At 48.8% G+C, this 20,707-nt stretch overlaps 5 protein-coding genes across 5 annotated transcripts; 3 read left to right on the top strand and 2 right to left on the bottom strand.

Annotated features, from left to right (window-relative positions):
* Window positions 1-741: 741 nt before the first annotated feature.
* Window positions 742-1,598, bottom strand: M430DRAFT_23538 (hypothetical protein; the record flags this gene model as incomplete). The annotated part of the gene is made up of 3 exons (XM_024864926.1): window positions 742-1,028; window positions 1,077-1,173; window positions 1,227-1,598. 3 exons carry the CDS (start codon window positions 1,596-1,598, stop codon window positions 742-744), a joined length of 756 nt encoding a protein of 251 aa, XP_024724555.1.
* A 1,728-nt stretch (window positions 1,599-3,326) lies between these two features.
* Window positions 3,327-4,785, top strand: M430DRAFT_62327 (hypothetical protein; the record flags this gene model as incomplete). Its single annotated transcript, XM_024868980.1, has 2 exons — window positions 3,327-4,240; window positions 4,366-4,785. The coding sequence occupies 2 exons, from the start codon at window positions 3,327-3,329 to the stop codon at window positions 4,430-4,432; spliced, it is 981 nt and encodes a 326-aa protein (XP_024724554.1). The 3' UTR covers window positions 4,433-4,785.
* Window positions 4,786-6,957: 2,172 nt separating this feature from the next.
* On the top strand, window positions 6,958-10,308 carry M430DRAFT_14336 (hypothetical protein; the record flags this gene model as incomplete). The annotated part of the gene is made up of 4 exons (XM_024862817.1): window positions 6,958-6,962; window positions 7,023-7,535; window positions 7,590-7,915; window positions 8,015-10,308. 4 exons carry the CDS (start codon window positions 6,958-6,960, stop codon window positions 10,306-10,308), a joined length of 3,138 nt encoding a protein of 1,045 aa, XP_024724553.1.
* Window positions 10,309-13,053: 2,745 nt separating this feature from the next.
* On the bottom strand, window positions 13,054-14,655 carry M430DRAFT_14334 (hypothetical protein; the record flags this gene model as incomplete). The annotated part of the gene is made up of 5 exons (XM_024862814.1): window positions 13,054-13,190; window positions 13,253-14,080; window positions 14,203-14,382; window positions 14,445-14,538; window positions 14,563-14,655. The coding sequence occupies 5 exons, from the start codon at window positions 14,653-14,655 to the stop codon at window positions 13,054-13,056; spliced, it is 1,332 nt and encodes a 443-aa protein (XP_024724552.1).
* Window positions 14,656-18,485: 3,830 nt separating this feature from the next.
* M430DRAFT_93293 (glycosyltransferase family 2 protein) lies at window positions 18,486-20,700 on the top strand (the record flags this gene model as incomplete). The annotated part of the gene is made up of 3 exons (XM_024869769.1): window positions 18,486-18,930; window positions 18,978-19,462; window positions 19,516-20,700. 3 exons carry the CDS (start codon window positions 18,486-18,488, stop codon window positions 20,698-20,700), a joined length of 2,115 nt encoding a protein of 704 aa, XP_024724551.1.
* Between the last annotated feature and the right edge of the window lie 7 nt (window positions 20,701-20,707).

Below are 20,707 nucleotides of genomic sequence, written 5' to 3'. Positions count from 1 at the left end.
GAAACCGACAATGAGAACGGAAAAAATCTCTGCTATGTCTTGACAATTTCAGCTTATATGACAACTTCCGATGTCCCCCTATTCCGAGATCTGAGCAGGAAGATAAGAATGGTTATAAATTGTGTGGCATGTGTTAAACTCTAATACCTTTCATTTAACGAATGATTTACCGTCGTAATTCGTCCGAGCCAAGCTGCCCTGCAGATAAAAGGAACGAGTCTACTGAGTGCTTAGCTCTACTATACTTGGAAGTAATAGGACAACCTCTCATTTTATAGTTGTCACGGCCCTACAAGAGAATCCTACGGATGAGGCATTTGCAGGATAGCCATTTACTGCGAAAGCTAAGCTAAGGAGAAAAGAGAGTCTTTGAGCAAAGGTCCCTTTAAGTATCTACATTCCTCGCTTGTGGCCTGGCCCAATTAGGCAAGCGAGCACGTGATCCTAGCTAACACGTGACCTTCGCGAAATGCTTGAACCGTCACAATAGTCACTCTAATCAATATTTCACATATATTTAGTACAAATTACAATAAAGTACAAAGAGGAGGCTGATTTGATTGGCCGTATAAAAGTAAATTTACAATATAGTCGAAATTACAATATAGTAGAAATTAGACTAGTATTTCAAAGGAATCTAATTGTTCAAGGCCCAGAATGCTCAAAGGACAATACTGACGCCTTCTATATACTAATGGGCACAAAAATAAAAGATTAAAGCTACTATTGGAAAGTATTACGCTACCTTTGACTAACAAGATAGGCAATTCCACGAAGTCTGTCCTCTTGAGATCTATTTTCATACTCTCCCCCATGCGGGGGCCAATACCGTACGAGCAATTCAGGCAACACGTCTTGATATTCCTTAAAAGTAAGCTCTTTCATCGCAACATTATAGAAGCCTATCCATTCTCCATTATCTGGAACGCGGTTACTCCCTTCGAGGATCTCTTTGAGGATCCGACTAACCGATCGAAGATCTCCCACGTCGCAGTTGTCCTGTGCGACCTGACACAAGTGAACATTTGCTACGCCATTTCTTAGCAACTTTTAAACACTCAAATATCGAGACTCACCAAGTTTGAACCCTTCCCCGGTCACTAGTATGTGTTCTGCAGTGAAGTTACCTCGTAAGAGATTCTGCCCAGCTAGGTATTCAAGAGCGTTAAGAGTCTGTGCTGTGTTAGTATTACTATGCTAAGTTAGATAGTTTCTTAATAACATACGTCTTTGCAAATTCTTCGCACATCTAGTAATGACCATGGATACTGGGCTGCAGCGGCCGCAACTGTGACAGATAAAGGCGGCTTCATAACGTATAGTTCACACTGCCCCTTCGGATCAGTCTCATTTTGCCCAGCCTTTGTCGGCAACCAGTGGCTAGTGCCAGAGTTATCGTCATCAAATCCAACGATATTAGGATGGTTAAGCGTGCGTAACGTATTCCACTCGCTCATAGTCTTCGACGCGTTGACCAGGACTACTCCAGGTATTGACTTGTACGTTACGAGCTTTACTCGGATCCCACCAAACTCAAAGGTGCCATCAATATGATCCTCGTGCCCAACCGAGACTGACGTAGCAACGGACGGTTGCATCTTCAATGGGGTGTGCACGCCACTCTCGCCCTGACCTGTGCCTCTCAAGCGCCATATACCAGTTGCTCTTCGAGATACCGCTCTCGAGTCGTGCTCTATTATGCTTACGGTTTGATGCTCTAGAAGGGCTGCCTGCTGCTTTATAATGCTGGGATCTAATCCAGTCAGTACCCAGCTTGTCATCTGCACTCAGTCAGCAAAAAAGGCCTCGGCATGTAACCGCCATATATGCAGGAGATGGACCTCGAACGGTTCAATACGTCCTGCGCGGGATGAGAGACCCACAGGAAAACGCAGAGTCCTTGGACCATCTCGCTGAGAGGGCTCGAGTGGGTGTAGCTTTGGTGAGATTGGAGAGTCTGAAGTATGAGCCGCCTCTAGGCCGGCCATCCATTCCGCTTCAATCCAAAAAGATAGACTTCTGGCTCGGCGAGTTCAGAGATCGGGGATGCTTTCCAAATGTTCAACGGAACCGCATACGGGCCAAAATATCCCCATCCGTTCTCGCCCAGGCGCTGGGTCTATCTAGAGTAACCATCGAAGATTTGCAGGATACCGAGAACCTCCGACGCCTTGAGCTTCCTCAAGGAGCCGTGCTGACGCACACTCACGGCCAACACAGACTGGAAGCCGCAAGACAATATATTTATCCTCACAATGTGTGGTGGGCTGTTGATCTCCTCAATGAAGGTATTTATGCGGATTCGGATATAATTATAATGAGCTGACAATGTAGATGATTTAAATCGTTAGTTCGACGTAGAGGAGCAGAACTGGAACATCAAGTCCATCCCTCACAACGATGGGACCGTCTTCCGCTTTCTCGAGACTAATACGTCGTGGAGAAAGGGGTTTTGCTCGAAACGGGTAGAGGTCGATTTGAAGGCGATTGAGAAGCGGCCAGCCTTGTATGCGGCGCTTGCTGCGTTACGACCCTTTGTAGGGTTATGGGATTCTTTTCACAAGGGAACTCTAGAACGTATTAACTGCCTTAAATGCGACGATGTAAAGCACGTTAGCCTTGCCTCAAAAAGCATCGACTAATGGTAACAGGAACTTATATATTACCTCTATAGTATGAAAAGGACGTGGATGTTCATCGTTGGCGGCGATCTAGAGCTCGTAGAGAAGATAGACCCAACAACAATAAAACTAATTAAGGCAAAGGCCTCGATGGTATCATTTGCAAATAAAGAAGATATTGTACGTGGATTTCAGGACGGGACAATCTTTTGTCAGGTAGGTGAAGGCGCTACCAGAACGCGGCTTCAACAAAACGTTCTGGCCGTCAACGGAATGATCACTTCCATCAGGACTTTCTTGGTCGATACGTTATACCTTGAAGACAGTCACGTCGCTATGAAAGTCCTCATCGATCCCACGAGATGTCAAACCAGAGAGGCACTACGGCATATGTGGCGTAGTTCTCCAACGAACCGTGTAGTGCTGGAATATGCCAACGGATGGACGGAGGCGATTAATATCCCCATGGAGGAGGACGGCCAATTCCAGATAGCATATATACAGCTTTGGATGTTCTCGATGCGCAACTATCCCTGCCTCACGAATCTCGTCCCGAAGACTGATGGCAAACACAAGGTTTCCTGCATTGGGCCAGACCTAGAATGGCAGCGGGGGTTTGTCGCCATTGCCAAAGCTTTCGAGTTTGAATCAACGGCGATCAATCTTCTGCTTGAGGAGGACCCAGACCGCGTAAACGTTTGAGATATGCTCTCAAAAGCTAGACCACCAAATAGATTTGAATACGACCTCCAAGCCGAAACCCAGTCACACTGCGAATTACTTCATCGAATACAGATAACGCAGCAGCAGCCGCGTCGAGGCGTGTCGCCACGGTGGACCACGGACGTCTCAAACGTAACGAAGAAGCGTCGGTACGGGCGGCCATATGAAAGAGCACTCAAGGAGTGTAACCCTTGCTTCTTCTTCCACAACATCTGCCAAGCACCTCCTAGTGGGAGGTACATCACCAACTTGTTTGTCAAGCGCAGCATCTTGCAATTCTTCTTTCAAATGCCAGCCCTTCCTGCTGACCTGTCGCTCTGGCGTGGTGTAGATCTAGAGACCACTGACAGACCCATCCAGCGTGCGCCAGAGCAGAACAATGGCCTTGATCAAGCTCGCGAACGCATCCGCGCACTCCAGAACAGCGCAGCCCAAACTGCAGCTCAGAACGCAGCCCAGAATGCAGTACATGAGGCTGCGCAAGCTGCGATTACGCTGCGGCTGGAGGATGCCGAGAAGCGATTGGCTGCACAACAGGAAGAGAACGTGCACAATAAGACGAGGCTGTCCGAGGCTCGAGAGAGTTCAGCGGGGCAACTCGCGCAAATTCAACATTACCAGAAGAGAATTGATGAACTTGAGACTGTAGAGAGAAATCGCATGCGGGAAGAGTCGCGACAACAGTTGGAATTGGCTGAGAAGCTTCGTCAGAGTCAGCAGACGATAGAGACTCTTGAAAGGACAATTGCAGATCACGAATCTGCTCGCGAAATGCAGGTCGTGCTCGCAAAGCAGCACCAAGATCAACGAGGGATGGCAGACGAATTAGAGAAATGTCGCTTGATGATCGCAGAATTCGAGCGTAGGATCTCGGAGTATAAGTCTGAGAGTGATAGGCAAGCATCAGCGGCACAGTCATTGCGACAGCAGCTTGCCGCACATTCACAACAAGCAACGATAGAATCAGAAGCACTACGATCGAGAATCGTGGAATGGGAAAGGGGCGACATACGAAGGCCAGAAGATATCAATGCCGGAGCAATGTCTCAAGGCTTCCAAGAAAGAGTTGCCGAATTAGAGCTCGCTAGTCAACGGCAGGCCGAAGACCTAAGGAACTCCAAGGAAGTGGCCACTATCAAGGGCAGGACCTTGGATATGATACTTGCAAAGATCAAGGAGACCAGAGAAGGAGTGGAGAAGATGAGTACAGCCTTCTCAGGACGACTCCAGCTTGAGCCGAACTATGAAGACGGTGATTGCGAGACGATCCATTCGGATGAACTTCAAATTGAAGATCTGCCTTCGGCGGAGGCGCAATTTGATGAGATTGAGGACCTGAAAAAGTCGATCGCCAAGTTCATTGCTCTCTATAGCCAGAACAGCCTAGCGCATGATGAAAATGCTCGCGTGAAGATTCTCGAGTGGCAGAAGCTGGTCCCGGGCGAGCGGCTCGCTATCGCGGATGGAACAGGCGCTGGAGTCGAAACAGGGACCCCGGATCTCAAGCAAATGCTCGCAGTCGTGAGCAGACGGGCAGGAGTCTTGGAACAAGAAGGCCGGGCTGTCCATGACCTCCAAGCAGAACTGGACATGGCGAGGGCAGCCGCCGAGAGCCAACGGCAAAAGGCTGAACGTGTCGAATGGCTCGAGGGGGAGCTCGCGGAGGTGAAGAAGCAGTTGCAGCAAGAACAAGTGACTACTAGTGACCTCGGAGAAAGCTTGAAGACAGCGCGCGACGCCACGCAGAGAGACATAGAGTTTACAAGCGTCTTTAAAGGAGAACTAGATACAGCCAAGGCAGAGAATGAAGCACTACTTCAGCAAGGGAAGGCAGCTATTGCAGAGCTCACAACAGAATTGAAGACGGTCAAGGCAGACGTTGAGACCTTACGGAAAGAGGCAGAACGAGTTCGTGGCCTGGAGACAGGATTGAATGATTTAAGAACAGCATTGCAAGCTACAGAGAGCGTGCAAGCGGAACTGGAGAAGACGAGACAGGACCTGGAAAACTTGAGGCAACTTTCAGGCTCGTACATCAAGGAGCTGAAAACAGCAAAGGCCGACGTTGAAAAGAAGCTAGAAGCCTCCAAGAGCCGAATAATAGGCTTGGAAAAGGACCTAGAAGCAGCGCGGCAATCTATCAAGGAGAGAGAAATAGAGTTAATAGGCCTAAAGCTTGATATTAATGATGATGACGAGCGCGTAAGGTTATTGAAGGCACAACTGTTTGAGACGAGCCGTTTGATACAGCTGGAGAAAGAGAAGAAGAAACTAGAGGCTGAGCAGAAAGAGATTCAAGCTGCGGTGGCCGAGGCAAAAGCCTCAAGCAGCCAGGATCTTGGGGAACTCATGCAACAGGAAGCGCATGTCGATGCCAGTCTCTCACAGGTCGAAGAGAAAATGGTTGCAACGGGATTGGATATTATGAGATATGCGAAGTATAAAGTACGCTTCGAAAGTTCCAAAACCGGCCGCCAGACAGGTGTTGACTATGTCCTCGTGGAAGACCTGGGGAAGAAGTTTGAGGAATTGCGTGATCAGGTCGTTTATTGTTTCGTAAACGACACCATGACGGTGGTAGAGCTGGGGAAATACAAAGACTTCCTAGCAAATCAAAAGCATCTCGCTGACCACGGGGAATTCTTCTACTGTGGCTACAATCCACCTCGAAAGAGACACCGCGGTCTGGATGATGCGGGAGAAGATTTGAAGAGTGCTCCAGGATCCAAAGCCCAGGAACTAGCAAGACTTCGCGCCAAGTCCAAAGAACCCCGCGGCTGATCTCGAGTTCATCGTCTTTTGTATGTGTTTCGAGGGTCGAAGGGAGGATAGGCCGTAGCGATGGCGATACGACCATTAAAAGGTACTTTTTTTCGTTCTGCCAAGTAGAAGGTGGCCTGTTTTGTGGTTCGTGTACTGTACTTGTTCTTTGACCGGTTATCGCGTTCGAGCTCGTGGCGGAAGAAGTCTGCGAGATGGAAGTGTTGGCTGGAATGTGATACTGTTATAAACTGGCCCCTGGCCCTCGGAGGGTCGTTTATGGAGGCTGTTGTAAAGCTGATCTAACGATTAACTTGATCTAACGTAAGATTGAGGCAAGGGATGTGTGGCGGTTCCATTTACTATGCGCTAACCAAATTAGGTTAGGTTGCCATAAGGATTTTCGATGAGAGCCTCGCGGTCGACAAGTGACAGATTTCTTGATGCAACATGATCAATTCGTCGTAAACGGCCGTTACCGTGCTGGGCTGGGGAGGCCCCCTTCGTCTGACTGGCTGTTGATGCTCAAACAACGCATCGCGCGTTTGCCAGCGGCGTCCGATTCGATACAATGATTCACAACTTCTTATCATGCATGCTCTTCAGCAACTAGTCGTTTGGGGCCCCCAAGGTGAAGTGGGAGGCTGATGAGGCTTTCCAAAGCATTTCCTCTGTATATTAATTCTTGTTCTGCTATGTACCACTATCAAATCATCTGTGTTTCTACTGTGTTCTACCCTCTACATCCTTCAATCATAGCCTTCTCACGCGGCAACCTCTAGCTACCAGCAACATTACTTGCTCTGCCTGTTTGCTTACAATCTTTAGTCAATCATCCAACACACCTTCCAGAATGCCGTGAGTACTCGATGCTCTACCTTGTCTATAAGAACAACCACTGACTTCAAGACACAATAGACCAGGGCCCTGCTTCGACTTCCAACGCGGCCGTTGCCGTCGCGGCACCTACTGTCGATTCAGCCATGACACATCAACGAGCACCGCAAGCTCAACAAGCACCACAAATCAACAGCTTCGGAAGGAGACTGAAACCGAAGCAGCCTGCCGAAAATGGACATACATGATTCCCAGACCCAACCCGATTTCCTCACGTTTCGAAGCTGTTGTAGACACACAAAAGTTCTTCCAAATGGGCTGGAATCTCATTAAGAGCGAGGATGCGGGAACACGCCAGTACGTCATTACAAAACTCGGTGCAGAGACGGGACTTGCAATCATCAAGACCCTAACGGACATTATAGATGCCAACCAAAAGGATGAAACCACCGTCTCGATATTTAGAGATAGGACTCTTCCTTTCTACAAGATCATCTCTCACCCCGATGTACTATCCTCCCTAATTCTGGAAACTCCTATTGATACCATCTACACCTTTCTCTTCAGTCCCAGCGGTCGACGTGGTCTTCAAGTGTTCCGCTCTACAACAACTGCCCTAAGTGGAATGAGTTTGGGACATTCTTGAAGCGATGAGGAAGTCTCTACCATTGCCATATCATCAAGTCTCGCAGTTCTCGACAGGCTGATCGAGATCAACCAGAGTGCCCAAGTCATCGAAGGCTTTACCGCTATTGTAGAGACAATCTCTACCTGCATTCTAGAGAATTTCATGGTACCGAATGCACAACAGAGCCTCACTCGAATCAGACGTCGTCTCAACATCGGCTCTTCGTTGCCTCTCGCACCAACCCAATCAACTCCGCAAAATCTCCTATCTGCAGCTTTCGAGTTGGCTCAAGACTTGCCCGGAAATCTTTCCAGCAAGGGCGCTCGACACGATAACGACCATGCGAGTATCGCCGATATCCAGATCCTCCCCACCGCGCGAGAGATCGCTTCCCCACGATAAGAATATCTCCCATTAATCGACTCAACACAAAACCACCTCTCAGGTCTCGCCGGACTCCTGGACAGACAATTTCGGCTCCTCCGCGAAGATACAGTGGGACAACTACGAGACGCAGTGCGCGAAGAGGTTACAAGGCTAGAACATCCCGATCGTAAGGTACCGACAATACACCAAGGTCAGCAAGGCGTTCGGAAGCTCATCTATCACAACGTCCGCTTCTCCCGCATGAGTGTAGATCGCAGAAAAGGTCTGCAAGTCGTAGCAGAATTTGACCAACCTCCCCAAATCAACAACAAATCCACCAAGCAGCGAGAAGAATGGTGGAAAGGAAGCAAGCTTCTGCAAGTCGATTCGCTAGTCTGCTTCGTCTCTTCAAATGGCAAAATCATTTTCCTCTGCGTCTGCGATCCAATATTGCCATCCCGCGCAAGAAAGGACTCCAGTGCAGACGACAAGACAAAATCAGATGATATTCCCAGCCTTTTCAGAGAAGCGAAGCGTGCGTCTGTGCTACTGAGCCTGGCTGAATATAAAACGGAAGATGCAGTTTGGATCAGCACTCATACTACAGCTTCCAAAACTCGACAATCACTTGTTGAGTTTCCTGGGGTGCTTCTACCTTCGTTTCAGCCCACTCTGCAAGCGTTGCAGGAAATGAGCCGGAAACTGAGCCTTCCATTCACGGAGATCGTGGCACCAGACTCGCAAGCTTCTGCTGCCGTCGTAAAACCTCCAGCATACGCGACCAAAAGAGGATTCAGTTTCAACCTTGACGTTCTCGCCGGCGTACCACTGACTCTAAAGCCCGGACAAGCATTCGACTTCACCAAGCTGGACGGAGGATCAACGCTCGACGAAGCACAACAGTTCGCCGTCATCCAAGCTCTCAGTACAGGGCTAGCTCTCGTCCAAGGCCCGCCAGGTACAGGAAAGAGTTATACCGGTGTGGCAATCATCAAGGCTTTACTCCACAACCGAAAGGCAGCCGACCTAGGTCCCATCATCTGTGTATGCTACACGAATCATGCTCTCGACCAGTTGTTGGAGCATTTAGTGAAGGATGGCGTGAGGCAAGTCATCCGTGTAGGCTCACGATCCAAATCCGATTTGCTTCAAAATCTCACTCTCCATCATGTACGGGAAGGAGCTAAACCCACGAGGACAGAAAAACATGATACGTGGGAACACAATCGGGATATTGGGGAAACGCTGCGAGAAATTGAAGATATATTGTCTGGGTTGAATAATCCAAATTCTTGGACAAACATCCAAGCCCATCTTATGAGGACCCATAATCCGCACTTCAAGGAATTGTTTGGGAAGGGGGTAGATGAGGAGGGGTTTCAGGAAGTGAAGGGAAGGAAGTTTAGGGTTGTAGAGAGTTGGCTTAGAGGAGCGCCGAAGAAACTCGCTTCGAATCGTCCTGTTGCTCAGCTCTCGGCCATTTCTCTGAGAGAGATGTCGACGTCGGAGCGTGGTGTTCTCCACAAGCATTGGATTGAGCAAAGGAGTGCGCAACTCACCAATGATCTCACCCATGCACTGGATTCCTACCATGGTTCCAAATCCGCGCTGGATAGATGTCACAGGGAACTAGATCTTCGATGTCTTCGAGAAGCCCACGTTATCGGCGTGACGACGTCTGGGCTGGCAAGGAACATCGAGTTGCTCCAGCGCGTGCGAGCAAAAGTAATGCTTTGCGAAGAAGCTGGAGAAGTTCTCGAGGCACATACCCTCACTGCATTCCTACCCGGGGTTGAACATGCAATCTTGATCGGCGATCACGAACAGCTCCGGCCCCAGATCAACAATTACGAGCTTCAACATGACAATCCCCGAGGCAAGAGATATTCCCTCGACATCTCGCTATTTGAGCGTCTCGTCAGGCCACAGATGGGGAATCTCCAGGTACCATTAAGTACATTGAAGACTCAGCGACGAATGCACCCTTCCATCTCAGAGCTAGTCAGAGTCCCGCTCTATCCGGACTTGCAAGATCATCCCTCAGTGTTAGAATATCCGGAAGTCGATGGGATGCGAGATCGTCTGTACTGGCTTGACCATCAAGAGAAAGAAGACCCGCGACCTGCCAATGCTGTCTCCTTATCCAGAACCAATACTTTCGAAGTGGATATGATCGCTGCTCTTGTCTCACATCTTGTAAGGCAAGGAACGTATGGGAGTGAGGATATTGCAGTTATTACTCCATATCTGGGACAATTGCAGAAAATCAAGAAGCGACTAGCGAATTCCTTCGAGATCGTTGTTGGGGATCGAGATCAAGGAGAGTTGGAAGCTCTCTTCGCCTTGGAAGTTGTCCACGGTAGCAATCCTTAAAGCATTGAGGAGTGTCGTTTTCTGGACTTGGACTTGGCCATCTGTAGAAGTTTCCGGGTCGTCTTGAAGTCCCTGGCAAAAGTTATTGTCGTCTCCTTAGTTCGGAGCAACGATGAGCGGAAATGTGGATTCTTGAAGACTTCAAACCGCATCAATGTGCTGCTGAGTCGTGCACGACATGGGATGTACATTATCGGCAACTCCGATACCTCGAGACCTGTTCCCATGTGGGCTGAAGTACTCTCTATTCTAGAGCGCTCAAACAACATCGGTCCAAGGCTTGCACTCTGCTGTCCTCGACATAAAGAAACCCCCATCGAAGTCTCAGTGCCGGACGATTTCGCTCGGCTCGCCCCTGAAGGCGGTTGTGCTAAGAGATGCTCGTCAAGACTACTCTGTGGGCATTCCTGTCCGAATATGTGCCATTCTACATCTTTGCACAATGCAGTTCGTTGCCTTGAACGCTGCCCAAGAACAAAGAAAGGTTGCGAGCATGAGTGTCCGAGGTTGAGGACGGCGCGTCCTGGTAGCTTTCGTAATTCGCGAAGATTTCTCTCGACTCTTTCGGGTTTGTTTTAGTGGTGCGCGAACTTTGGAGAGAGTAGCTGGGTCCGTGAATGATTCCCGTGCTCCAACTGAGGATGCAGAGTTGATGATCCTTGGCTGAACTTCATCGACGGAGCGCAGGGATGAATGTCGAAGGGGCGCTACAATACTTCGATAGGCTCCTTTTAGAAATCACAATGTTGTCGATATTAGAAGTTTGTACAATTGCATTGATGATCTGAACTGCTTCGCCCTTTCGCCGCTGGTTGATGAAACAATGTCGGCAAGTTTGTGGAGGGCTTGGAGGGGTCTGCGGGAGGTTGGACGCCGTTTCTGGATAGGGATAAAGTGCCAATTGTAAAGGTTGTCGTTTGTAGAGAAGTTGAACGCCGTTTCTGGATGGGGTTGAAATGATGACCAAAGTTTTGAAGTGGACCGTGCAACGAGGTGCAGAATCGGCAGCACAGCCGGAACTGGAGCCAACGCCTAAATTGAACCACTAAAATGGCTCTTAAATCCGCTTAAATCAGCCAAATCTGATTAGGTGAAAAGGCCAAAAGTGAACGAAGAAAGATGTCAGAATTGGAGAAAGATCCACAATCGGAGACAAGTTTTAGGTTAAAATGGACCGTTTACATCAACGGCAGATTATTTCCTCTCATGGGCCACTCACGCCAAATTCGGGAATTCAAGCTTTCTCCGTGCTCGGCCTGGCGAAGATGACGACCTTCGAAGCTAAAGCAGGGCGTGATTTCGTTCCCATCACGCCTCAAATCTGCAGTGGAGAAGAAGTTGTCAAGAAGTCCGACCACTTGCGAAAATGGATACCCAATCGTACATCGGGACTTTTTGTTACACAATATCCTCTTCGACGACGTATACAATATTGTGGGTGTAATCGACTGGGAGTACGCACATTCCACTCCATTCGAGGTTTTCGCTGCTTTAACAAATATGTATTCACGTTTCGATCCAGAGGCGCTTCGCGCAGTGTCCGATGGAGACGAAGAAGGAAGGCAATATATCAAAAATGTTATAGATGAGGAGAAGGGCATTCAAGGGCGCAAGCTGTCCTAGGCATTTGGGAACATCTTGGTGGATATCGGTCTCTGTATGACTTATTTCGAGGAGGGAAGAGCTACTTCATTTGGGAAGCTATTAGATCGCTACGAAAAATAGACTGAACTCATGAGAATAATAGCTTCAGACAATTTTCCACTGATATTCACTCGACGTCGCGAACATCAATAAACGCACGACTTATTATATAATACACGAATTGTTTCCAACAAGGAGTTGCGCCTCATGTCTCCTTCCGATGTCAAGCTCTTTCATTTCCTTTCGTGGTTTCGCCCGTGCATCTGAACCCCACCCCCCAAAAAAACCTCCTCGCATTGACCGCCGCCTCCCTCGACCGTGCCTACTGCCGCGACGGGACTGGCCGACAGAAGGATGAGGTCCTCATCAGATATTCGTCCCAGAAGATGCCTAGGGGCAAGTAGGCACACAGAGCTTGAGCTGCTCTCTGTCCACCTGTGGGAGGAAGCTTACTCGCTTCTGGGACGAACCATGCTCTAGCGCGTGCGTATTGCGGGATGAGTCCTGCCTGGAAACTTTTTGAAGATCTAGTCCCAAGGCTTGCCCTCCTTCTTCTATGCCACCAAGCGCTGCTCGTCTACAGGGTCCTATGGGATATTCATCCTCGCGCTCAAACCGCCCTGCTTCTCGGCCTCACTCGAACACCCGTCATCGTTGTTACTAATATCAGGATCGCTATCGCTCAAACCACCATTGTCATTACTACTTAACGGCTCGCATCTTCGCGATACAAGAGCTCTAGCATCAACGGCTCTGCCATGTTGGGGTCCGGTACGCGTTGCATTGACGTGATCACGGCCTGCCTCCGTGGTAGTCGATAGAGCCGCGCCACTGGACGAGAGCCGGGATGAGGCATGCTAGCTGAAGCCACTCAAGAGGTACGAATGTTGCTCCATCGGCTTGATGGTGAAGTCGTCGATCTTTCTCATGTGGCCGGTGCTCGCGATAAGTCGGACAACCTGGGCGAGAGAGACTCCTCGCCCGTCAAAACCGTCCTAGACGACCGCTGTGAAGGAGTAGTAGTGTACGGAGTGCGGACGGAACGTGATCTCGGTCAGTGTTGGTAGGGTAGCTCTAGATGATCGACCAAGGCTATAGTCGTTAAGCGGCATCGTTGTATCTATGCTTTGTGGTATAGAAGGCGCTGGTGAAGGTAATCGGCCCTCGGCACTCGAGCTTGTAGCGACTCTTGACCTCTGGTTGAGAGGGGAGTGCGACTTGGGATACTGGCGATGGGGCTTGGAGAGAGGTCGACGCTAGCGAGGAGGGCTCTGGTGAAGAGGGCACCTGCGCTTCTTACGTGCTAGGCCACCGTAAGATGAGGACGGCTGCTTCCGCTTGGCAGGACGTGGTTCCTTCTCATCGTCACCAGCCGAGTCGGAGCTATTGAGCTCGTCGTTGCTATCACGATCGCATCGGCTTCCTGCCTCGTTATGACTCGGTTCTGGAGATGGGTCGAGGTTGGGAAGCGATTGCCATCGGTTGGCCGGTCTTGGACTTCCACCAGCCCTTTCGGCCGTTACCACCGGTGCTACAATATTCACTTCTTGCTGTGGCCCCTCGTCTTCATCCTCACTATGGCCTTCGTCCTTCTCCTGCTCCACATCTTGCTGCTCCCTCGCCACTTCATTAATGAGGAGAATGTCGAACGCCTGGTCAACCAGCTCATGTTTGTGTGCCACGCCTCGAACGGTATGAAGACGACCTTCTTGACTGAGCTGGTTCTCTAGCGAAGCTCTGCAATGGCGTTGGGGCGAGCTTTGGGGTCGAGCGGAACAGGATGTCGTGGCCTCGGATATAGCATGGCGCGATCCTTCTGTACTGATGCTGTCGTGCAATGGTTCGCTCGAGAGGCGCGAAGAAGGGGTATGAGGATATACGGAGTCTGCCGTCGAAGCTCCTTGTTCCGCAAGCCACATACGCGGAGTCGTCTCGGGGTAGTCATTAATATCGTGCCACCCATCGGAACTACAAGGAGGGGCCGGAGTTGTCGAGTCGAAGGCTGTCTCTGGGCTATCGAAAAGTCCAATGCCTAGTGCTATTGCACTTTCGGCGCGAAGACTAATGTCATTAGCTTCGGCTTTGGAGGCACTCAAGTCGCCGTCGCCTAGGAGGACAATTGGATCATCTATACTACGTTAGAGAAATTGGCCGTCCATTTCTATAATGGAGGGTGTAGTGGGTGCGACTCACCTGGACTCCCGCCTGAGTTATCGCCTTGCGCTGACCTGCTCTAGTCGACAGAGCCACCCCTCTCATCTGCAGCTACCTTCTCAACTCTGCCCGTCTTGTCTGGGCCCCGACCCCCTGTTATGAAGCCCTGCGCTTGTAACTTGGTGAATAGCAATTCTTCGATTGTGGGGAAGTCTCGGTCGACGTCGTTTTCGTCATTATTTGCTTTGTCGCTGCCGCCGTAAACAGTGCCGGTCCCTGGTTAGAATCCCACAAGTCAGCCAATGTTGCTATAAGCCAAACACATCTCTATCACATACCTCGAATTCCGGGCCTGTTGGCCCCACCGCCATCTGCTGCTGCCGCTGCTGCTGGTCGCGGCGTGCTGAGTGATGCAGTGCTTGACCTGATCTGCTAGAGCTTGTTGAGGATGCTGACTTGTTCCGGGGCAGGTTTGTGGCGGGTTGCTGTGCTCTTAGAGCGTGGAGGAGTTGGCTTGTAGGTATACGGTTTGAAGGCAAGAGTGGCCATCTAGAGCGGGTAGAAATGATTAGGAGTAGTTGAGAAGTTCTCTGCCGGCTGCTGGCTGTACAACTAGACTAGAAAAAGAGATGGCAGAGACGGGGAAATAACGGGTTCATGTAGGCTTCTCGCACTGCCCTTACAGAACCGTAATACGCTCTGTGTCCCGCCATACACACCCGCTATGCCATGCTTCCCCCCCTTCTGACGCCGTCTCCGTGAAAAAGTGCCTCGGCGTCAATGCGGCCCCCTCTCATGCAGAGAGGTCTGCCGTAGCTGCAAGGGCCTGTTGCCGTTAATCCTACACTCTCATACCGGAATATGACCATCCGCAGCCGTTATCCCCACTTCGCTACGTACCACGATCGGCCGATCTTAGTATTATCTCTCGATCGTCGGCAAGGCCGTGAAAAGCTGAGCAGGAAGGAGCGACGATCATCGTAGGAGGAGGGGGTGCATGACTTCGGATATTGCCCTCTCCGCCCGTCCGAAGGCTTTAGCCAGACTAGTAGACTGGCACATTCCAGTCTTTTCCGTCGTCCGGCGTCTCAGCTGCCAATCCTGCAGCTGGCGCGGTCCAATTGGCGGATCCTCCAAGGAATGCGCCTGGCAGAGTCTCGTATGATCCTGCCGCCTCGGATCAGCCCAGGGCCACGCAATCAAGACGAATACGACATGTGCTACGGCAACGGGGAAACTCACTAGGACGCTCCCGACGCGTCATTCACCTGCGGCACCTGGGGCATAGCTAGGCAGAAGACAGCCCGCGTCGTCGTGAGGCATTTCTGCGACTGGCCATCGTGCTGCAACGAGGGCAGGCCGTGTCACACAGCCTCTCAGCTTCTCGAGCGCGCTGTAGTGAGGGGCGGTGATGGTGCGACGAGGCAGATTGCGAGAGGGTCTGGACGCTGTCGAGCCCGTAACTCGGCCAATGCGAGGCGCACATTCGAGGGATCCGCATCACGGCTGCTCAGCAGCATCGAGGCTGGAGGGGGCGATCGCGGATTCTGGTTGAAGCTACCCCGCACGTCGCTGGCGCGGTCTTTCTCAGCTGCGGCGTGGCCGATCAGGGGAGCCTGGCGGGAAGGGGTAGGATTCTAGGCAGAAGGGCCGAATACGTATGAAGAACAAGCACCGAGCGTTGCGAGGCGGAGGCTGTTGGGTTGTTGAAAAGGAAGGAAGAAGGGAAAGGAGCGAGTGATGGAGTTGCGAGATTTTTATACCCCGCGAAAGCGGCGGCCGGCCCGTGCGTGCGCCTTGCCCGATGCGGGGGTCGCGGTTTCCGTATGCGAGCTTGCCGTCTGGTCGTTTACTCCAAGAACTATTATAATTACGTAAGAAATTCTAATCGTCTTTAAATACTCTAAGAGGTAAATATAAATACTATAGTATTAGTATTAGATTAAGATTAATCGTTAAGTATAGATATAGTAAATAATAAGGTAGATATATAGCTTAGAATAAGTAAGTTATTTTATACTAATCTTTATACTAATCGCTAACTTAAAACTAGAACCTAATAACTATATACTTCTCTTAGTTTAGTAGTAGCTTAAGACTTGTTTCTTTAGCCTTATAGTAATAGCTAGAGACTTACTTTATATTCTTCTTATAGGCGTTAGTATTAAGCGCCTCTTTAATTTTTTACGTAATATATATAGCTATTATTATAGCTAACTTAAACCTTTAGCTATCTATACTCTTATATTAGTTTTTTTTTCTTAACTTTAAGAAGAGTAAGGTAACAAGCTTAAAAGGATACTTTCTAATACTATTAATATTAATAGTATAACTAAAGAAGAGATAAAAGCTAAGCTAAAGGAGTAAGAAACATCTATTAACTTATATCTAAAGAAAGTTAATATATAAGTAGTAGATTACTATATTAGTAATAAGAAAGGAGAACTAAACCGGCCGGGCTATTAAGCGTAAACACTATAGATATAAAGACGCCTTAATACTATTATATATAAGAGGCTCTTATAGGCTTGTTCTATAGCTTAAGATAATACTTAAGTACTCTTTATATCTATACGTAAAATACATAGTATATAAATAGTAGAGCGTAAGAAGAGAAATACTACGTAAGATCTATTAATCTATAATCTACTAGAAGACTTTAAAGATAAGGACATTCTTAAGCTAGTAGTTAATAGAGATCGTAATAGCGTAGAGTCGGTTTTACTAACTCTACCTTTAGGATCTAAGCTAGAGACTCTTAAGGGTATTAATATACTAAAGAAACAAGTATAAGAATTATAAGATAAAAGATCTATTTTAGATCGCGTAACAAAGTAGGCAAGGACTTAAGGATAGTAGAGCCTAAGTACTAAAATAAATATATATAAAACTATTTTAATTTATTTATTTTATAATCGTTTAAACTTAGGATAACTATACTAATCTTTATACTAATCTTTATACTAATCTAAGTAATCTTTATACTAATCTTTATACTAATCTTTATACTAATCTTTATACTAATCCTTATACTAATTAATAATTATGACCTTAGGTATTACGTAAGTATAAAGGTACCTTAGTACCTTAGGATACACTATACCTATAGGTTAGGTCTACCCTATAGGTTAGGTCGTAGATTTATTTAGGGACCTATAGGTTAGGTCTTATTTACTATAACCTACCCTATAGGGTAGGTACCTAACCTATTTAGTAGGGACCTATAGGTTTCTGCGCAGCCTAATTGCATGGTCTTATTCGTCGGTTGAAAAGTTGACCCTAATCCTTTATGCACAGCTGTACCAGGGAACTGTAACCGTATCACAAGGGAGCTAAAAGAGATCGATAGGGGAAAAACAGGATCCTTGAAATAGTGCTCGAGTTGCTCAGGCTATAGCTCAGAAATGCTCACCCTCGGCTCAGGTATAAGCGGCCGCTGCTCGCGTCCGGAGACTTGAAATGGAACCACGAAAAATAAATTTTCGTAGTTTTTATACGCACTTTTATCAATTCGGAATCTTTCCAGATTATTGAAAGTGTTTCAAACTTTCAGCAATTGGATTTGATTTCTCTTTTAATATGTCTACCACGGCTCTCTAGGTTGCAGGGGACCTCTTCCCCTATTCCCCCGTACACTTTTGGCATAGCCCAGGAACGCTGCGCCGACCTCCGATGTGCCTGCCTCAGGCCACAAGCATGGATAATCCCTATTCCACTGTCTCCGAACCTTGCATCACCCATCCATGATGCAACGACTCTGTGGGACATGAGTTTATGGGAACAATATATGTTACCTTATCTTTTATTTTATTTTTCTACTTCTTTTTTCTGCGGGGAGTTCGCACTCGTCCAGTGGCTGAGTCGTGCCCCGACGATCCCGATACCCGATCGAGTTCCAATTTTTGATATCGATGCAGCAACTTCATGCAGTTGCTGGGGACCGCAAGGTGGGTCTGTTCAAGTAGGGAGATCACAGTGCTTTAAATGCACAGTGCCCAATAAAATTATATGCACTGCTTGCTGCATGTATCCTGTATGGGGATCATAGAGAGAAATCCGATTCCTATCGTATGTTGAACAAACAAATATGCACGTCGTACCTGAAGTCGCTTTTTCCAAAAAGACAGGCCATGTGGTCCTGCTGCCACTTCGGAGGAGGTCAATGCCAACTCCAATTTCTGCTTTCGTATATATATCATGAACATGGAGTAGATTTTTGTCCACCAGCTTTTTTTTTCTATTCTTTCCTTTATCATCTTTTCCCGGGAGCACGCTCCAATATGATTTCTGTTCCGCCAGGAGCAAAGCTGAGCGATGGCGAAGGTGCCAATATCAGATCACTCTCCAGTCAGCCTGTCTCTACTTTGCCTAGTTCTATCATGATATCTCAGTCAGATTCTACATCTTCAACCAGCTCTCTTTCAAGTAATCATAACTCAGAATCCGAAAAACCACCAATATATTCGGTCGAATCGTTCTTAGATGGATCAACCCTTTATCCTACCCCTCGATCAGTCCATACGGATGTGGATTCGGAAGATATCTCGGTCAACAAGCCATCAGGAAAGATCACATCATTTGAAAAGAAGCTTGATCCAACACTCTATTCCGTTGACATCCTTGCCAAAACTGACGATGCTGGCTACCTCGCGCCATGGAAACGTCGTCTCTACCGTCTCTCGCCACTTTCTACGCTTCTCTCCATGGTTGCGTATTTTACATACTTTATATATCGGATCAGTTGCACGGTCATCGCCCAACGAGTATTTCATAAGACGTATATAATGGCTTGGGTGTTCATTGCTGCAGAAGCCTGCGTTGCTTGTAGGTATTGTCCTTAACTTGCAGGCTCAAGATCTAACGGATTACAGATCCAACCATATTCCATCAGTTCTACCAAATGCTATCGATTCGTCCTCGTCGTCGTCCTAGGCTTCGCCTCCTGGGGGATTATGTCCCAACGATTGACGTTTTCATCACTTGCTGCAAGGAAGATATCGATATTGTTTTAGACACTACCCGTGCCGCTTGTGTTTCTGATTACCCCCAAGATCGCTTTCGAGTCGTCGTCCTGGACGACGGTAAGGATGCTGAGTTGGAGAAGGCCGTTAGGGACTTGAGAATGGAGTATCCAAACCTGTACTATCATGCTAGAACGAAGATTCCCGGCGTACCTCATCATTTCAAAGCTGGGAATCTGGCTGGCGGGACTGATTTTGTCACAACATTGGATGGAGGTGAAGGGGAGTATATTGCTGCTTTGGATGCTGATATGATACCTGAGCCTCAGTGGCTACGTGCTCTTGTCGCTCACCTTATCAATGATGACCAATTGGCTCTCGTTTGTCTTCCTCAGGTTTGTCTTCATGACCCCCCCCTTGTCTTTCTTAATGCTCACTAGTTGAATAGATGTTTTACAATATTCCAGAAGACGATCCACTTTGCCAGTCGCTCGATGGTTTCATTCATGTTATGGAAACTACTAAGGACGCAAATGGCGTTGCCTGGTGTACCGGTTCTGGCTACGTTATCCGTCGCAAAGCACTGGAAGCCATTGGTGGTTGGCCTGTAGGATCTCTGGCTGAAGATGTATACACCTCGTCTCTCCTCCTCGGCCATGGTTGGAAGACAGCCTACTGTCACGAGCCGTTACAATTCGGAACCGTGCCACCGACCCTAACAGGACACCTACAGCAGCGGACCCGTTGGACCCTCGGTACCCTCCAGACGGCCGTCAAACTCAACTTCTGCCTCTTCGGAAAAGAGGTCAAGCAAATGTCGTTCCTTGCCCGGCTCAGCGCAACCGCCTACGCCATCGACGCCTTCTTCAAGGTCTTCCTCCTGATGGCCCTCTTCACCATCCCTGTTGTCCTCATCTCCGGCGGACAGCTAGTCGCTTACACCAGCCACACGCAACTACTCTGGAAAATCCGGCTTTGTTTCATCTCATTAATACTCACCCGACTCAACGAATGGATATCCTTTATCCCCTCTGGCTACCGCCTAGCACAACGAGACTCATACGCCCAAATGTGGATGGCGCCCTTCCACGCCTTAACAGTTATCCGCTCCTTTCTCCTCCCCTCCTGGCTTGGCGGCCGCACCATGGGCTTCTCCTCCTCCGGCTCCATCAAATCCTCGCTCAACGAGCGCGATCCTCAGACACGAGCGCCCCTCGCTCGCCGCCTCTACGTCATGCTCTGGCACTACAAGCTCTGGATTCACCTTCTCTACGCCGTCTTCCTCGTCGTAGCCGTAACACGCAGTTCCATCGTCGGCACCGTGCGCGCGACCACCCCTCACGCCCGGCTCCTATACCTCTTCACCCACGCCTTCTGGCCGCCGGTCATGTGGCTTCTCGCGCTGACAGGCTTCCTGACGCCGATCCGCTACGCGATCTGGCCGCCTGACATGCCGGCGCGGGAAGAGCTGCTAGACCGCGATCCAAAGACGGGCATTGCGAGGCCAAAGGAGGAGTGGAAGAGGAAGAGGTATAGGCGCTGGTCGGTGTGGCATGAGTTGCAGTATTCGGGAATCACGATCTATACGGCGGTTGTGTTTGTGGGCTCTTTTTTTGTTGATTGGTTGGGTTGAAATTAGG

Source organism: Amorphotheca resinae, assembly GCF_003019875.1.
Source record: "Amorphotheca resinae ATCC 22711 unplaced genomic scaffold M430scaffold_1, whole genome shotgun sequence".
Lineage (NCBI taxonomy): Eukaryota > Fungi > Ascomycota > Leotiomycetes > Helotiales > Amorphothecaceae > Amorphotheca > Amorphotheca resinae.
Note: the sequence above shows the minus strand (reverse complement) of the source record. Positions and strands in the feature narration are given on the sequence as shown.